The following is a 20,053-nucleotide window of genomic DNA, read 5'->3' as shown; positions in this document are numbered from 1 at the left end:
ACCCTTTAAAATATCAGGTCCCTGGGTTCTAAACACAAGAACCTAAAAAAACAAGTTGGTCCTGGTGACATGGCTCCAACTAGCATGTGTGATTTTAGAATCAGATGGGAATGTATGCCAAAGAAGCCGTTTCCTTTGTTGTCAGGGGAAAAGATCATGTCAACCAGTTCAGGCTCCTATGGCAACTGGCCAGAGCACCACAGGAAAAATCTGAGGAAGCAAATTGAGGCATCTTGAACCTTAAATATGCCAGAGCTGGAGTGAGATAATCAAGGCCAAGATCAAAAGAAACTGAACACGTTTTAAATTCAGAAGTCTTTTTTTCTTTTTCTCTCTTTTTTTTCACCTTCCATTATATAGTTTTTTTTAATACAGAGCTATTACTCTGTAATAGATAATTCAAGAGTAAACAGAGAACCACTATTTTCTGGAAATAGAGTCAAACAACTTTTTGAGAACTCACTGAACTCAAACTTCTGTTTTTTGATGAGAACAGACAGCAATTATGCTAGGTGATAAGTATAATAAGTTATCTTTAGTTAATATTCAAATCCATAGACATTTCATGAGAAATCTAGCACTCTTCTGGAATAAACTTTAACATCTTATTCCTAACAAATCAAGAAACTAGGCCAGACGTGAGAGTAGTTTACTACTTTAATCTGCCGTTAGACTAAAGGTTTTTCCTTCATTAATAACATCTAATAATGTGTTTTATTAATAAAAGACCTTATAATGTACTAAGTACCTTCATATACACCCATACACTTTACACTTCCTACTGAGGAAAGTATTTTTCTTGTATAAATAAGTACATATAAACAAATGTAAGTGTCAAGTTCATTACATAGAGAAAACTGAAGCTCAAAGGGATCTGTGTGACCCCCTAAAGCAACAAGACTTTTAAGTAGCACAACCAGAACTATTGGTATGGAGATTCCAAAATTCACTAACTTTTCCATTATTCCAGTCAAGGTGCCCATTTTAACCCAGCTACCAAAAAACAGCTCCCATTCTTAAACCACTTATTGCCACTCTCCAGTGAGTTTCATAACTATTAACCTGGCAAATAATAAATATTATCCAGGTACAGGTAAGTAGAAAACGCTCTAAAGCCCAACCCTAATTTTGGAGCCCCAGTTTATTCCATAATGGTTAAATTCCATGACGGGTGGATGAATAAACTCTGGCAACACTCACCTCTTTCTGGCGGTACTTAATGGCCAACTTCAGTCTGGCGAGATCGTTCCCACTCTGTTCTTCGATGAGACTGTTGTCATCTCGGTAGTTGAGGATAATCTCCAGCTCTCTGGAGCTTCGTGTCTGGTCCAGCAGGTCCTTGGCAAATTGCTTGCACTGTCGTGACAGCTCCTCATACTCCGACTTGAACTCATTCTCCACCTTACTGAGTTCCTGGAGCTCCCAACTTAACTGGAAGGCTGTGAGGAAAGGGTCCTCGCTGGACAGGGCGATGAGGGAGGGGCTGGCCAAGGCCTTGTAGATGTTGAGTCTGGAGCGGGAGTGGCGGAGGCTGTCCACGTCCGAGCTGGAGACGCACTCCACGCAGTTACAGCGGACCTCGTGCGGCCTGGGCACCGAGACGCCCTTCTGCACCAGCAGTTTGATTATCTCGTAGTTGTTGGTGTGGGCTGCCAAGATGATCGGGGTGATGTCCGGGGTGAATTCTGAGAACTGCTTATCGAGGAGAATGGGGGGCACCTAGGAGCGAGAGAGCAGAGGGGATGAATATTTACTCCTTTGGTCGAGCCTGGGCATTTCACGCAGCGCAGGACCGCAACGTGGAGCAGGCCTCATACGTCATTGGCCAGGCATTTTGCAGGACATAGATGGCTTCTCTCTCCCTAAAGGCAAAAGAAAACTCGAGACAAAAGTAACTAACAGGAAGACACATTATCCTTTGTTTAATCTAAATTATGATAGTTTATGAAATGTTAAAATAACTGGCTATGGAAGCTCTTTGCCCAATAAAGCTCTTTTCTTGCTCCCAACTTATTTTCCGACCAACAATCTTTGCTGTTCTTTCCTGGAGACCTGGACTCCCCAATCAAGAAACACACTGAAAATGAGTTAGCGATTCGTTTCAAACCCAAGTTTTTCCCCTGTGATAGAAACCTTTTAATTCTTCACTCAGGCTTTGTGTTTGTGTTTTTATCCTCCGCCTTCCTAAAATCCAGCCTGTGACTAAAGAGCAGAGTAAAAAGCAGCGCATAGTAGGGCTAGCGTCACGTTCCTGTTTTCATCTGTCCCCTTTATGTATTTTCCAGGTGACAAGAGGTACTCCACTGCTAACATCACTGTTTTATTAGAAATAAACAGGCACTTCCAGTGAATCAGGCCACCTGTGTGTGGATGCACAGGTGCGTTTGGGTCATACTCTAGAAATGGTAATGACAAAAATAATTGAATACTGATGGACACTTAGGTGGCTTCCATATCTTGGCTACTGTAAATAGTGCTGCAATAAACATAGGGGTGCCTCTGTCTCTTTGAATCTGAGAACTTGTTTTCTTTGGGTAAATTCTTAGGAGTGGAATTCCTGGGTCCAATCAGGATTAAACATAGAGCTGTACAACTAGGGAGGTCTACTGAAATCACTTGTTTTGGAAAACATCTCCTCTGTGATTGCATAAAAATAAGTGAAATAACACTTAGACTTGTGGTTCGGTCATGCCAGCCAAGGAACGGGACTCTGGAGGCAGGAGAGAAGGATGGGCACCCTCTCTCCTCCTAATGGAACAATGGCTTTATTCGGCCCCAAACAAAGAAAATGTCAACTTTTTGTTCATTTTGGGAAAGAATCATTTCTTTTCTTTCTTCCATGGAGTTCCTTTAGCAGTGAACTTGAAACTTTAGAGCTGAGAAGCAAAGACTTCAGCAACTTTTAAGTTCTGAAAGCAACCAGCTGAGAGACTCCTTAACCTCTATTTTAACATGTCAGAAAATATACCTCAGGGCAGGTGAAGGGGCAATGTTTTAGTAGAAGAAAATATTTGGAATTAATTCCTCATTGCTGTTCCTTATCGCTAATGCCCCAGATAAAATATGCAGAAGACTAAGTCCCAGGGAAAATCAGCACAGACCCCCCAATGCAGCACCAGGTATAGAATGAAAAATGACCTCCTGTGCTGTTTGCTTTTGAGGTCATGTGTGTAATGAATGAAATGTATTAGCCTTACAGCAATCCTGAAATATCACTTTTGTCATTTGGCTACAAAATTAAATAAGAAAGAAATCAGAGGAAGCAGATAGCTCATGGAAGCTCATAAATTTTTGTTGGTTTTTTTGGTAACATTTAATCTTATTAGGTGACCTATAAGACATGGGTTTATACTAGTTAATAAAATCAGGTAGAAATGAACAAATTTCATGGAAACTTGTGATCCGATGGCATCTTAACAAAACGTCTGCTAATGTTGTGGAGTGCAGAAGCTGCAATCTACTGAAAAATAATATAAAGTATATGACTGTCATTTTTAAGTTTATGCCAGATGTTCAAAACAGAGACATGTATTTTTAAAGTTCTCAAGTATTCACCAGGTGGCAGTCTTTTCCTTAAGTGTGGTCAAAACACACTTGATCTGCTTTACATATATTAAGAGACCATGTGACTTGGGTGAGTAGATATCCTGTGTTCATTTTGAACACATTGAATTTGAATGTCCTGTCACTTCTGAAAACATACCCCTAAAATATCTCTAAGGAAACCTGCTTATTCTCCTATGAGATCATCTCCAATCACCTTCCTCTGTCATGATTTTTCCTTTTCTTTATTTTACATTGAGAGTAAAACTTCATTTTATTTGATGATAAATAACATGTTTAGTTTTAACTTACTTAGACTTCTGAGCCTGACCTGTTTCCTCTCTCCTGACTTCTAAACCTCTCTGAAGTAATGCTCAAGCCCCCCGTCCAACCTCTCATAGATTCACAGCCCTCCTAACCATTATGTCTACAAAGCCTTTCCTCAGAAGGAATACCACCAGAATTCAGCTTTGACTCTGTGGTCTTCATCAGCATTTGAAACCTGGCTCATAACAATTTAGAAGCGTGACACAAATTGTGAATCTTTAAACATAGATCAAATCAGTATATTGGTCCTGAAATGAATGGATGGTGATGATAACATCATACTAATAACAATACTAAATCAAATGCAAATACACCCAGCACTTTCCACAAAGTATTTCAAATTTCTGATTCTTATCCTAATTGTGAGAAGTGACCACTTCCATTTGCTGTTTCAAGTCTCATGATCACCGTCGGTCACATGAGTACCAGGGGCTGTAAGCTGGGGCTTAAACATTCCTACCTGTCTGATTCCAAACCTGAGCTTTTCCTACCGTTTCCTCTTCTGTGAAACGGAGCCTTAAAACATTTATTTCTATTTCTAGCTTTCCCTGTTTCACAGAATAGTTTCACCAAATATTTCACTGGGATTAAAGTGATGTTGATGGTAAATATTTCTATTTGATTCTAGAGAAAAACAGAATTTTAAGCCTGGCCCAAGAATGAATCATCTCGGTCATCTTCAGCAAGTTTCCTGAACTCCTACAAAGCTTCGCTTTCTGTGTAAGGGGATGGTTCCAGGAGTCAGCGTGTGTGGGGGGAGAGAGGCAGGGAGAAAGGATGTCATCAAAATGCTCCTTGGTTCGCTCTGATTTCAGAGTTAGATATTGAGTCTTTGCTTTTTGGTTGAGAGAATCAGGCAAGCAAGGTCTAGGTTAAGAGAAACATAGTAAGTCAAAGAAAAACTCATCCCACACACGCGTTTCTAGGACATGAGATTTGATTTAATGAGCAGTCCCTGCAGGTCAGGCCTTACATTTAGACTGAGAAGCACTAAATAGAATATACTTGGAGTGTAGCTTTTTAAGGCTGGTAGATCAAGGTCAGGGCAGAGCAATCAGAGGCTCCTCAGCTGATAAAGGATTAATGGGCTCTGACACTCTAGGATAAAGTATGCAAGAGAAGTATGAATTAGCCATTTTTAATAAACACAATTTATCAAAGAAGTTTTTAAAATTTTAAGCACTTCATTAATACAGCTAACAATTAACATGAGTGCAAAGCAAAACAATTTCATAGATTCCATTTAAAGTGAAGATTGTATCATATTGCTAATACACACAAAAAGTCCTGTAATATGCCCACATATTATACTTGCCCAAATCTATTGAATATTTTGATGTATTTTTATAATTTCACAAAAACATGATGGTCCTAGTCTCTTTCTTCTTTTACTGATGTTAAGATTCTTCAGATTTGGGGTCTTGTATAATCTAATACGGGTATTTCTTAGACATTAGGCACTACTCCCCTCTCCCGCAGAAAGAGAGATGTAAATGCAATTGGAAAATCAATATCGTTTAGAAACAACATGGGTGAGGACGCATATCCCATGTTGTTCCTTTCTTTAGCCTGAAGATGCAACTGATGGCTAGATTAGATTCCCTAAGGTCAAGAGCTTGTTTGTGATCACATTTTAACAATATTTGGGTCACAGTAGGAAGCCAAGGGAATTTTAAAGATAACAGAATAACAAGAAGAGATGAGGAAATAATATTTCTTTCACTGAAACTTTGCTCACCCAAACCATTCGCTAACTTTCCTGGTTCCTTCATCTTGAGTTGCTCCCCGGCCCCAGTGCCACAGTGGGACTGAAGCCAGGGATTCTGGATCAAGATTCATACAGTGATTCCATGTTGCTTCTGCTCAGCCCAAATAATAAATGCTGTATGTGTGACTGTACCAGACAACCATACCACCTTGGAACCTCTCCCAAAGCTATGAAGCTATCTGTAATTTTAAGAAAGGCAGTTTCATTTCCACATTTTTATTATGAAGAGGTGAGTTTGCATGCACAAACCTGTGGAATAATAAGATTCAACTTAACGTTTAGACTTTCAAAGTACTTGTCAATAAAAAATTCCTTATGTTTGTACATTGTAAAGGTCACATTTGGGGATGAATCTCAGCTTTCTCATATTAATGGTAGATTTAGGCAATACTGTAAAACAATTTTTCTATTGATTGTTTACATCAAAATACAAAGGAAGTATGGGTGACTTAAACTTGTCTCACAGTAAGGTAAGTATTTTGGGGGGAGATCTTTTTAATAGTTTACTATAATCCTCTCTTCTCTCTCTCTTCTCCCATTCTCTGACTTTTGACAGTACCTAAGATTATGGTTGCATACGTATTTAGGTTCACTTACTGTCAATATCCAGGATGTAATGGAAACAAATGGAAAGGTGTAAGCTCAGCTGGTTAACCGCTGAGGAAAGTTAGAATGTTTTTATTCCGCAAGGGGTAGTGGTAGAGACTAGAGCACACAGGCTGGCTCAGCTTGTAGCGTCACCTAACAGGGACCATCTGAAGTTCACAGGACTGCAGAGGCAAATTCCTTGTTCTGCAGCCCAACGAGGGAATTCAAATGAGTGTGAGAGTCAAAAGTTAGCCTTTACTGGGGTATCTGAGTCTTGAAGCAGAAAGTAAATGAATTCAATCTGAAAATTGCAGATTTATTTAAAGACCAAAGTTCTCTGCCCAGTAGCCAGGGATGTATTTACTAGCGCCCATATCAGCTGAAAAGTGTTCTTTATTTTTAGTCAACAGGAATATTTTGGTTTGGATGTTTATTTTCACTTATATGCTAATGCCAATCTCCTATACCAGACCCTTTGATTTTGTGATCACATACTAGGTACTGTTTCTAAAGCCACAAATTATATTAGGAAATCTACTGAAACTATTAAAAAACAAAAAAGAGATCCCCTATGAGCACTGAGATGGAAAAAAAAGAGTAAACTGAATTAAATTCTCCTTTGCCTTCTCTGAACCTGGTTTCTATTTCCAATGACTGCATTTCTCAAACGAAAAAAGAAGAAACGGAGTCACACATTCTGGAGATTTGCCAGTGTTTAACTTCATCTTTTCAGCATATTTTATATTATTAGTGTACTGGCTTGTCAATAAGAAGAGGTTATGACATAATACAGTAAGAACAGTATACTAGGTTGTTATTACAAGCTTCCTCATAAAATGCTTCACAGAATTTGAACACCACCAGACTATTAGAAACAAGTAGATTAATACATGATCCTAATTAACAGCCAAGAAAACCAAAGCTCAGAATGATTCGGAGACTTGTGCTGTCAGCTAGTGGCGAACAGGGCTGGGAGTCAGCACTTCTATCACTCAGCCCTGCTCCTTCCCAACGCGGCCCAGCTTCTAGTGACTTCCCTAGTCCTTAGTATTTATTGAGCAGCTCATTTATGCAGCATGACAATGTTCAAGATGCAGGCCCAGATTGAATATGGAGATCTAGAGGCTCTTTTGGAGTTACCTAACTCATATCCTAAATTAGGATAATTAATTAACGATTTCAGTGACTCCCCTTCGAATCAGAGAGGTGGCTGGAGCCAGACAGCAGAGTCCCAGCACTTACATTTCCTGGTTTTGTCATCTGGAACATGTCACTTACAGCTTTGTGTGTCTTCGTCCCCCATCTAAAAATGTAGGTAACAATAGCATCTACCATCACAGGTAATGTGAAGATTAATAGATCTGCAAATAAAATTCTCATCAGTTCCTGGCATAGGACAGCCTCCATAGATGTTATCTAGCATTATTATTGTGCTATCATGATGTCATTCTGACTCAAGGTCAGCTGCTGGCTATTAATTTATAGATCCTTTTGGTCAGGTCGCACCCCAAGCCCCACTGGGCCCCTCTTCCCTTCCCCTCCTTTGTAAAACGGTGTGACTGGATCAGATGACACCCAAGATGCCGCACAATAACCAAATATGGTATTCTGCAGTAGAGCTTTAAAACCCAAATTTCTTCAACGGAGATATTCTAGTATCGTAGCTGTGGAACTAGTAAGTAATGTTTAGCAAAGCCTTTTTCCCCAAAAAAGAGAAAAATACAATGAACATATTAGTGAAATTGGGAAACTCTCCTATATTAAATACCATTTAATCATTAAGATTTAAGGGAATTGAGATCAACTGCAAGTCATGTTAGCACAGTATCGTTCAACACACCTAACATACAACACAGAGCTGTCAGTGGTCTAGAACTTCCAGCATCCTCTAAGCCGGTGGTTCTCAAGTGTCACCTGCAGATTCACAGCGTTAGTCTCTATTACCCAGGTACTCATTGGAAATCGAGGTCCAGGGTCCAGTTCCTGTCCCTGCATCAGAGACTCTGGGGGCAGGACCCAGCAACCCATATGCTTTAACGAGCCCTTGCAGGACTTTGAAGACGCTGCAGACTTGAGAACAACTAACTTAAGAACTGAAACCAAAGCTCTGTTTCTAACAAACATTTACTGACGCAGCTGAAACTGAAATTGAATCTGGCCTTAGAAGACAGCAAAGAGCAAGGTCTGCTAGAAGTAATTAAAAGTCAAGTAGCCAATCAATTGGCTGAAAAGGGGGCTAAGAAGTCCCTGTGTTATTCCCTGCAGAGACATAAGGTACTAAGAAAGTTAAAGAAAAGTTCAAGGAAATTATCAGAGAATCACCAGAGTAGTGATTCTAGCAAGGGAACAGGGCCAGGACAAGTACAGAGCATCCCATTTTCCTGCTAGAGTAACGTGGCCCGCGGGCTCTACACTGTCTACTGCGTCGAAGGAATGATGTAAGTATTACTCTTTCCATTTTCTGATAGTAAAAATAAAAATAAAACATTAGAATCTCAACACCCTGATTAATGTAGGTCTACATTAAATATGGAAGGAAATATTTCATGATCTATGCCCATCTATTTATCTGTCAAAACCTAAATATCTTCACTAGATGCTGCTTTGAGAAAACCACAACTATATATACAAAAAATTGCAAACATTTTCACAATACATAAAGGCAGGAAGAGAAACCAACGTCGGAATGAGAGGAAGACAGGTAATTTTATTTGCTTCCATGCACTACCATCTATGTATCAATCCCTGACCCCTTCTTGAAGTCCAAAATTTCTCATCACCTCCTACACGTCCATTTCAATAAATCAAAAACTGAGTACACTCCAATCATGCCCTTTAAGCCTTTTCTTGAAGTTTCTCTCTTGTTAATGGGGTTCCCTTTTCCCAGGTATAACCCCTTAAACATTCTTCTTCTTTCTTCAGGCCCTTTTCTTGGGTCCCCCACCTCTCTACCCAGTAATATTTTATACTAACTGAATCCAGTCAATTTAACTTTATAATTAGCTGAGGACTTATCTCCCTTCACCTTTTCCATTATAATTACCTTTATTTGTATTCCCAGGATATTTTTCTGTCTCTCTTCACAACTAGACCTTAAGACTCAGAAAACAGGGAGACTGTCTCCTTCCCCATGTTCAGCACATGCCTGGCACAATTACACAGATTGTAAATTGTTCCTCGGTGGAAGTCCTAGAAAGCACACAGGTTAGTCTGAAATCTCACAGGCCCCAAGATTTCAGGATGCCATAAAACAGTGCATCTTTTTTGGGAGAAAGAAATTAATATGTGAACACATTTGTAAAAGAAAGATGTATTTCCTTATCCACATTGGTCACATTTTAAGTTCTAAGTCAGTAAAATCAGATTTGCATGCTTTTCATATTAGATCCTCTTTCTTGATCCATTTTAGGACAATTTGTGTTTATTTTTCCACTTGGATATTATTGCTTGGAGGTTTTAACATTTGGCCTCAATAACCTCAACAAAATTAATGGCAATGCTGTCCCAGAGTCTTTGGGGGACCCCTGGAGACTGAAAATTAGGCAAGTTATAGTAACACAATGACTTTCAATGATAACAGGAATCACATAAAGAATTACAACTTACAAGAGAAACAATTCCCATCAAGAACATATTTTTTACCTGCAACACAATGATTTATGGAAAGAATTATTTCAAAGGATGTTGGTCATACTTAGGAGGTACATTATCAAAGTAAATCGAACTGCTAAGGTTTAGTGGGGTTTGACTGTACTCCCAGGCCCTGAGGACATCTCTCATGTGCTCTACTGTATACATTTCATATTGTAACAACTTCACTTTCCCTTTATGAGATACCAGGAACCCTGAGGTAGTTTGGACTTGCTCTTTCAAAATTATAAAGTTCAAACAAAAAGATAGAATTGTTGTTTATTCTCAGAGCCTTCACTGAAGAGGAAATTCTAGAATGTACAAATAGAAAAGTAAAGTCCTTGGCCAGCAAACTGAGACAAGAGAAATCTTCCAGAAACACATGGCCTGAGATATTTCAGACTCTTGGCCGACTGCAAACCTTTAGTGCCTTTTATTAATAATCAGGGTTCAGATTAAGTGCCTCTAATGACCCAGGACCTACTTGCAAGACTAGAGTTCAGCTCATAAGTTGAACATCTTCCAACGAACACTCTTATAATAGCAGTTATCTTCTCCAGACAGCATGTTACTCTGGCCAGCACAAATGTCAAGGACCAAAGAGACATTGAAATGTGTGACCAATGTTTTCTAGAGAACAGAACTAAGGTTATTTAGTAACAAACATGAAACACACATTTAATGGCAATTTTGTTCTCAAAACGTGTTGCAATCTAAAATGATCTAGACCACAGTCACTCTGTCTGTGGTTACGGATATAGACATGAAACAAGGGGATGGACAATATAAGATCATTGTTACTAGAACATGCAAATACTTAGGGGTATGATCATGGAAGGAATCTCAACATCACAAGGTGACTGAGGAAGTAGCCCCTGAATTACAGAGATTAAAAACAGAGTCCTACTCATTCCTAGGGGTCCTGCACTTCCTTTGTGGTGAAAAACTGGGCTATAACATAGCATATGTCTGTAGATGGCACCATTATCTGTCCACCCCAGTCAAGGCTTGCACAAGTTTGAAAGGACAGATAAGTGAGCATATTTTTCTATCAATATATTTTACCAATATGATAGAAAGATAACCTACAAACAACTGGATATGAAACAGCAAAAATCCAGTGAAGCAACAGGTAGACAAGTATCGTTATTTGGGAGTGTTGTTTCATCAAAGTTTGGATTCGGGAATGGGGCTGGGGTGAGTGGTGCTCAGACGTAAGAATGGAACGTCCAACCCAGCCACAGGGACACAGGGAGAGTTCTTCAGGAGACTCCCAGCCATGAAGTCCTTCTAATAAGGGCAAGGGTTCTGATAAAAGTCCTCCAGAAAAGCAGCGATAATACTAGTTGCAGCTGAAAGCTTGCTTTAAAAGAATGTAATACCTCCTAATAGTCTATCACTGCAGAGAGAGAGAGAGAGATTTGTGCATTATCAAATAGCATAAAAACTGCTAGAGCTGTAATAACACACATTTTGTAAGATTGTCTTTAAATGACAGATTTTGAACCACCGCAGTACATGCAACGTCTTTGCAATTACTCAGTGAGACCTGATGCAGGGGAGCGAAGAGCTCCTGGTGAGAAGAGAAAGGGCTAGACAGGCGACTCCGACCCAGAGCAGGAGCAATGGGGAGGGTCTAGGTCACAGCAACAAATTCCTCATCTGTTTCTGTCTTCAATTTCTCCACTTTTCCTAGTGGTTAAAACAAACAACAAACAAACAAACAAAAAGCAGCAGGGAGATAGCAGGAAAAAAGACCACATTGCATTGATAATTGCGTTCCATTTTGGTTGACCTGCTACTGATGATATTAACATAGAGCTACTCTTTTTGCCATTAGTAAGTTTGACATTGTGAAGCCTACATCAGAGTTGGGTGATTTTCTATCACTCTTTTTTTTAAAAATGTAAGTCTTAACTGAAAGGGAGCCACTAGGATGCGCTAAAGAACGTCACCAAAATTAGGCGGAACCGTTCACTCCCGAAGTAAGATGCCGAATTCCAGAACAGGCAAGCAGATGGAACAGGAAAATAGCACAGTTCAGGCTGCTACTATAAGAGGTCAGAAAATGAAAGGCAAGAGGAAAAACACCCGCAAATGCCCAGGGAGCTCCAAACAGCAGTCGACGTTGGGCATTACACACACGTGTTTCCAACGTACAGAAAGCCAACCGAAGCTATTTGCTTCGCTTTAGTTCCTGCAAAGAGTCTGACTTGCCAGGGTAGGAGGTGCAGGTGTCCGATCTGGTGGAGGAGATAAACTGGGCACTTAACAGTAAACTTCTGTCACAATAGTTTTGATTTCAGTGTTTCTATATCTGAAAATTGGGCAAGAGTTCGAACATCCACAGAAACCTTCTGCAAGGAAAATAAATAAACAGCGTTTCTGCATGTACCTGTTTTTCCCCACTGGGCTTCTTGTGGTTCAGTAACAGCTCAACGGCCCCGACGACTTCTTTCCTGATGGCGTGTAGCAGAGCATCTCCAACGTAGACGTTAAAGCTTAACAGTAGTTCAATGAGCTCCAAGTTCTCATTTTCGATTGCGATGAGGAGCGCGGTCCTTCCAAGAGGGTCAATGCAATTAATATTGATTTTAAAATAAATTTCAGCTTCCTCTAGGGATTTCTTGACACTTGCATAATCTCCCTTTTCCACGGCATTTAAGTAGGCTTTTTCTGATGGCGAAAGTTCCGATTCTGCCCGGACTATCCTTAGCGGGATGCGATCTCTGTAGGGTGCATTAACGTTTCTTTTGTAATAGAACTGAGCCATGTTTCATGCCATGCTACTTCTCTGTCCCTGTAAGTGCGAACAAAAGCACAAGGATTAGTGTTAGCACACTTGCTAATTACTATGCATTACACGTGACAAGTCACAACGATGCCACTAACAACAATTCCACGAGTAAGTAACGAGAGTTGTATTTCCCTTGAACAATAGAAATCGATTAAATAATTATTCCATTACCTAGAAACACAAGTGACAAAGTCCTAATCTACAAGGAATAAAAAGAGTTAGTATTTGGCAAGTTATTCTAAAAAGTTATTTAAAAGTGACATTCGTCAGAAGATACACCTGCAATTTTTGCAAATTATTTAATATTTATCACAAATATATTTATAGTTTTTTAGCACAGAACCTTAAAAATCAAAGGCTGTATCTTTGAGGTCTCAAAACTGGATCAAAGATATTCAAAGCAAGCATTTCCTTTCAATTTTCCTAATCGTGGAGATGCTGTTGGTACTACAGAATATCGCTACCTTGGCAAAATGTTTTCCATTTAGCATGTATTCTTACAAAAGTATTGACATCTAGGTTAATATGTTTTAATGATATTAATGCCCGTAAAATATCATGCTGAGCCTAATGAGCACCATTTTATTTTATTTTTTCCTTTTGTAAGGGAATTCACTGAGGAGGAAAGAATGTGTATACTTAAGATATTAATGATGACAATGAGTGTAGGCAATTCAATTTCCAAAGGAAGGATTTAGAAAAGGAGTCAATACAGAGGGAGTTTGTTAGGAAAATGTTATTTTCTACATTCTATTACCTTTATATAATGAAACGAACCATAAGTCAGGAATATATTCATTGTAAAATGTATTATTATTTGGAAGTTACAGTAAAGATATAGTTGAAGATAACATTATTTCAAATAAATAAAAGTTCACCTTAAGCTAGATTAATAAGAACAAAGTCTTTGGAAGCTCTATTGATGTAGTATCATCCTAATGAAAAAAAACTTACAAAAGTAGGTTTTATGTTTTGAATATGATTTCTTGATGGTTGCTTGATTTCATACGTATGGTCTGAACTATTTTATCCTATGTCATTTATATTAAACTCATATCTTTATTTACATATGTCCACTATATTAAAATGAATAGGGCATTCTAGGCACTTGGAGATAAATAGTCATCTTAATTGATCTTTTTAGCCCTGATCATTTTAGGAGTAGATTAGCCAAATTTGATTAATTCTTTAACTGTAGATTAAACATGCATTGCATTAACAAATGTGATTTACTTACTGTAATGTTTTCAATTTGGGAATTATTCAGTGCTGGCTTGTTACCTCAATTTGATAGTAATTCCAGTTATCAAGTAGTTACTTTTCACCTTTTAATGTCCAGATTATTCATCATCGTGTCTCAAATATCGAGATTCAGGATCTGACATACAAAACTGTTATTTCATAATCTGTTCCTTTCTGGTATATTAGATTTAGCATTTTATTAAGACCTTTTCATAAACTAAGCAAAAAGGAATCCCATAGGAATCCCATAATCCAGAATATTTTTCTCCAGTATTTCACATTATGTTAGTCTTGGTTTTCTAAATGTATAGTAACACAGCATGATATAAATTTTAATTGCAGACCGGGTGTGTGGTGAGTTGTACACATGGCAATGTTAATTATTTTAGAGAAAAATGAAGGATAATATCAGTGGCTCAAATGTATTCATTTTAGGTGTGAAAATTACTTACTTGAAGCTTAACTGTATTTCAAATATTTGGAGATGCTTTAACTCACCAGAATAATGGGGTAGAATTTATATTATTGGATAACAGGGACAATTTCATATTCCTTTAGTGTAATTGAAACTTCAATAAATCTGGATAATTACGATGCTACATCTCATTTGAATTTTCCCATCCTGAATGCCCCATTTATGTATCAGTGGTAATGTTCAAATAGTTTGCTTTAGAAAGTCAACTGTCACCCACTTCCCTGACACTTTCTTCCCACTCCGCGCCAGCCTCCGTAAGAGTGTGGGGTCAATGTCACTATCTTCACACTGTAAAATTACCAGGACTACAACCTAAATGCTTCACAATGGGAGTAATTGGTATTTATATTTTATTTCTTCTCTATTACCATACTTTGTCATTGCCCAGGATTCTTGGAAAAATTTATGAATATACCTTGTTTTAGAGTTGAATTCAAGCTTTCCTACCAATAATGTTTTTGCTTGCCACTAACGACTGATTACACAGGTTACCAAAAGTACAGGTTAAATTGAAAGTATGCACACGTACACACACACACACACACACACACACACACACACACACTACAAGAAAACTTCATGTGAACTCCTACCCAATCAGCTTAGAGGATGGAAAAGTTTTCTTATTTTATTTTACTTAATTTATTTTATTAATGATGGTATCAAGGGAGTAACTAGATAGTAAACAACACATGGCCTCTCAATTTCGAAGTGCAGAATGTCGGTGATCATGAAAGGATTGTGAACAAGATAGAAGGTTCTGGAGAACTGGGGGAGGGGAGGTGACTGACATAGTGAGAAATTAGACTCACTAAAATCTATTTCATTGAACCCAGATAACTACATAAGTATGTTTCAAAAAGTGATACTACACTGGAGAAAGACAAAATCTAGTCAACATTATATTTAAGATGTAAACTGGGCATGGACATTATATGAGGCAACCCGTTTCTCCACTGTAAAGTGAGAAAAACAACACTTTTGAAGAAATGAGTGAGAGGAATCAGTGCTGAGAAGGACCTCTTACTAACTACAATGTCCTCTTTCAATTTCTTGGATTTGAAAGGACATGAAAACTCATGCTTGGGAGAACAGATGGATCTGAAATGTATTCAAAATATATACCCATTACATAAATAAAAGCTGATTATTTACAATGGAATATGAAAGAACACACCCAAAGAGAGAGAAAGAGAACAATTCTGATGGTTAAAACCTTCAAAGAGTAAGAAAGTTCCTATAAATTTTCAGTAAGTAGACTTGTCCTTTGTCTGGTTGACTTGAGATACGGGGATAATAATAGAAGGACACAAATCAAGTTTAACCTTTCAAAACGGTGACGTATGAAAGCAACAGCAAGTGGAAGGCACTGATAAGGCTGACGGAGGCCCTGAGCTGACACACTTATCAGCAGCTATGGAATCGCTACTGGATAAAAGTCATAAAAGAGGAGACTCAGTATAGCGGATACCTCGACCTAGTGTGTAAATAAAAGCCTGTTCCCTGTCCTGCACTTGCGAAATGAACCTTCTGGAGGGCAAAAGATGTTTTCCCCATGAAATTACAGAATTTAATAGATCCTTTGACTCCAGTGGCCACTTTGACTCCACATAAACTCACAATCACTAAAAAATTCAGTATTTAGTAGGAAATAAGAAGAGTCACTAATGTTAAAAAAAATTCAACTGGATAAATTTGAAGACCTAATTGGCTTATTAATCAATTCATGAAGAGGGCAGCATCCCATCTGGCAAGTGTTGTATAAAACAAGGGTTTTTTTTAAGAAAGGAGAGTGCGGCAAAGGAAAGAAAGAATTGTTTCGGGCCAGGTCACTTTCCCTGAATTTTTTAGTGACTGTGTACACTTGCGAACATGAAAGAACTATACAAAGTCACAGGAAAAGACAGTCAGTTTCTGTGGCTCAGAAAAGTTTGAAAACTTCTGCAAGGTCACACAGCCACTAAGTGGTGCATCCAGAAAATGCAGCAGAAGGCTGAGCAATGAAAAATGCTGATGGATTGTGAGAAATCAGACTTAGATGAGATGAGGTGTCCTTCAGGTTAAATTCTACTCCACATTCCCAGCCAATTTTTGGTCTACGCAGGTTTCTATTAGGGCTGCTCCTTAATGAGGCTGGTCCCTTTGTGTCCTGAGGAATTTTATCCCTGCCTTATTGCTCAGATCTCTGGAGATTAAGATTCTACTTTGGCCCCCCAAAACAACATAACAAAAACAAGAACACTGAACATTTAGGATGTGCCAGATACTGTCCTAAATGTTATGCATCTGAACTGATAATCTTAAAATTCAAACTGTCAGTTAGTTATCTTACCAGCAAAAACAGGCTTATTCGAAATAGGAGAGAATTGTAATCTGGGACATGCAAGTTACAGCAGATGCATAGGCACGGCCAGAGAACAAAGGGAGGAATGCTCTTTCCTAGAGGAAAAGGGCCATGTAGGGAACCTGTTCCCTAGCAGCAAGTCCACTGGAGAAACTGGGAGTCCCAGTAGTTGTGGTTTCTCATGGGCTGGGCCATGACTGTCTCTCACTGGCTGTTGTGGGGATGCGGAGCTGGAAGCCTTCTTCCCACTGGGCAATAAGGTAGCTAAAACACTACGGCGTCTATCCTTTCCTGTGGGGTCTGAGATTTACAAGGAGGGGTGGGTGCAGGAGCAGAGCATCCCCTGAAGGCCTCCTGGCCATGTCAGTGAGGTTTCCCTTCTTTAATTTTCAGAGAACTCAATACATCCTCAGAAAAACCCTCTGGGCTAAGCACTATAATGAGTCCCGTTGGGATGGACATTGAGCTTAACTAACTTGACAAATTCTCAGGGGTTTGATAAAGGTGCTCCCTATCCTAGGCCCGATTTTCCTCTTCCTATATTACACCTTTTGCATTTGACAGTTAACTGAATGGCCACCCAGTTTCCTGCGACTGGGTGGCCATTGCAGCCTGGAGCACGTTCCCCGGTGACTGCATCACTGGGCAGTGGGTCTCCTGATCGTGAGCCTCAGGCCCCCCCGTCCCCAGCTCTCCGGGAGCTCTTGCAGGGTCCTCCCCAGCCGCTGAGCCCCTCCTGAGCCTCAGCCCCTCGGATTGTAGGTGTCGCAGATTGAGTCTTGGCTCCAGGACTGATCTGTACTCAAGGCAGCAGTCTTACTTGTCACTTCCCCCAGTGGCTTTTTTCCTCCTTGGGGACTATTTCCAGGTTCACAGACACCTGCTCACTTGCATCTAAAACAAGACCCACGGCAAGTCAGAGGCACCCGACCCCCTCCTCCCCACTCTGCAGTCACAGCCCCTCACGCCACCCGGGAGCTCCGGGCCGGGACCTGCCAGCAGCGGGCCCCGCAAGAGCGAAGCCTCCGTGCCTCCCGGGCTCCCGCTGCCACGGCCCCTGCCAGCGCTGCCGGTCTGGGCGCATCTGCAAGAAAACACGCGAGGGTCCACGTGGCGTAAGAACCCGGCCTTCCAGATAATCATGACGGTATGTTAATTAACTGGATTTGTGACCTCTAAGTATTTAGACAGATGGTATGAGGGCCTCCACTCGCCCCCTTTCCCTAGCCCCCCACAAATGTTAGGGACAGGCGCAAGGGGAGGGTGTCATGTGCAGTCTGGGGAACGCTCTTTTGAGACTGAGCCTACCGTCAAACTGAAAGACTGTGTAGAAGAAAACTATGGGAGAATTTTCCCCCTTCAATACCTTTTGTTTTTATAGATCCGTATACCCACAACAGGAGGGAAAGTACTGATTTCATTTCTATACATACATACCGTAAACCACACTAAGAGTTGAAAAGTCAAAGATAAAATTCAAGGATTGCTGCTCTTTGCTGGGTTTGTACGTACAGTAGGGATACAATACTGGAAGGCTGGGGACCTCTTTCCTTCTAGATGATTGGTGTTCTCTTTCCTTCTGCAACTTCCAACATCCAGATCACGACATTCCTGCTTGTAGACACTTGTCAAAGGCAAGCAGAGGAAACGGCAGAGATCCAAACTCACTTCCTGTCCTCACTATAGCCGGCTTACTCACCGCCATTTATTAGTTTACTGTGGACTTTTCACTTCTTACCTCCAGGGTCTAAGAATTTTTAGCTTTTGGCATGAAGAATTGTGCTTTCAAAAAAGAAATCGTAGTTCAGAACATGAAAAATTCAACTTGAGAATTCTAGTTCTTCTAACGGTCCCTAATAATCCTCGTGACTGTTGTATTTCTGAGGCTGGTTGTAAATAACAACTAGGAAGTTGGTAACTTTAAGAAAGATTCTTAAAAGAAGAAAATTCCATTTGAACTAAAACTGGAACAATCCATTAATATATTTTATCCTATTCAGAAGACAGAGCATCTCAGTTCCATAGTATAATAGGAAAATGATTTGAAGTAAGGGATTGTGTCTGATGTTTGTACCCCCAACAACGAGATGCAGGCCAATAAGCCCTCCAGCTAGCTGCCAAATCTGTACCTACAGACAAACTCTAAATATTTTATTTATACTGAATTGCTCAATTCTCAAGTTCATCTATCAACACCAGCAGGTTTCAAGGCCAGAGACCATTAAAATAGTAATGTTTTGGTTAGTTGTCGAACAGAAAATCAGGAAGATCTTGCAGCTACAGAGGTGCAGCCATGCCTTTTCAGTATTCACAGGAAAACATACAAATGGCCAAGCAGCAATTCCTACTTCAGTGGCCCTTGGGAGGAGGGGTAAGCAAACCAGATGACGAGCAGGTAGCACAGACTTTTGTCGTAATACGTTTATTGAAGAAATTTTTCATCCTACATATGAAACCCACAGACTACACCCACCATGAGACATTTCATGTATAATATTCTTCTGTCATTTGCCCCCAAGGAAGGAAAGAGGGTCAACCCAGAAGGAAGAATGGAAGGAGAGAAAAAAAAGGGCAGAGAGAGAAAAAAGGAAAGAAAGAGAAGGGAATTGAAAATGACAAGAGTGAACAAAACAGTTTATAAGTGCTGCTGGCACTGACAGGAGAACTGACCACAGGCTGGGGCATGGGGTGCAGCCTGCAGGGAGGGGTGCCAGGGTGCAAACAGGAGTGGGGGGCAGGGGGGAGAACTGGAGGCAATCCCTCTGGGAGTGGAGGAGCGACTGGCTAACCAAAGGGCTGTTCCCGGATGCTTCTCTACATAGTCACCCTTTGCTCTGTTCTCCCAAGGGCAAAAATGTCACCAGCTTAGTTTCAAATTTCTCTAACTAAGGTCAGACTGGGTTACTATCTGATTTTATAATCAAAACAGATTCCAGCCTAAGCATCCAATCCAGGAGTCTTGCCCTGACTCACTCAACACTGTTTGGTTACAACCCCTGGGGTAAGGTGGGCCTGGGGCTGGGCAGGGTGCAGAATAACAAAGAGACCTTTCAAATCCCCATCACTGTGGTGTGCGCACAAGTGCTTATTGCAATTTTCTCTTAAGATTTTTTTTCAGGGCTGCCCCATAAACCCAATAATGCTCAGATTTACTAGAAAAATTTTTATTCATTTCCGCATGCACCAGAAAGTATGCTAATAACTTCCCAGTGAGAGTGCTGTCAGGCCAAATCCCTGCAGGCTGAACATTTAGGTGAAAAGTGGAAAAAAAATATTTCCATCTATCAATCAAATATTTTGTCTACATAGGATCAGAAATTGGAATATCCATAAATACTT

General features: G+C 40.0%; 1 protein-coding gene across 5 annotated transcripts in view; it reads right to left on the bottom strand.

Moving 5' to 3' along the window:
* The window catches only part of TRPC4 (transient receptor potential cation channel subfamily C member 4), a 151,947-nt gene that overhangs the window by 90,498 nt on the left and 41,396 nt on the right, over positions 1-20,053 (bottom strand). For 4 of the 5 annotated variants that reach the window (XM_036904931.2, XM_057489461.1, XM_036904930.2 and 1 more), the window contains 2 exons: positions 12,252-12,656; positions 1,201-1,719 (listed from right to left, as the gene is read on the bottom strand). In XM_036904931.2, the coding sequence (XP_036760826.1) occupies positions 1,201-1,719; positions 12,252-12,629 (897 nt within the window). In that variant the 5' untranslated portion in view covers positions 12,630-12,656. Of the gene's footprint in view, positions 1-1,200; positions 1,720-12,251; positions 12,657-20,053 lie in introns of those variants that run through there. The other variant, XM_036904936.2, reaches the window with a different exon arrangement.

Source organism: Manis pentadactyla, chromosome 2 (genome assembly GCF_030020395.1).
Source record: "Manis pentadactyla isolate mManPen7 chromosome 2, mManPen7.hap1, whole genome shotgun sequence".
Taxonomy (NCBI): domain Eukaryota; kingdom Metazoa; phylum Chordata; class Mammalia; order Pholidota; family Manidae; genus Manis; species Manis pentadactyla.
Note: the sequence above shows the minus strand (reverse complement) of the source record. Positions and strands in the feature narration are given on the sequence as shown.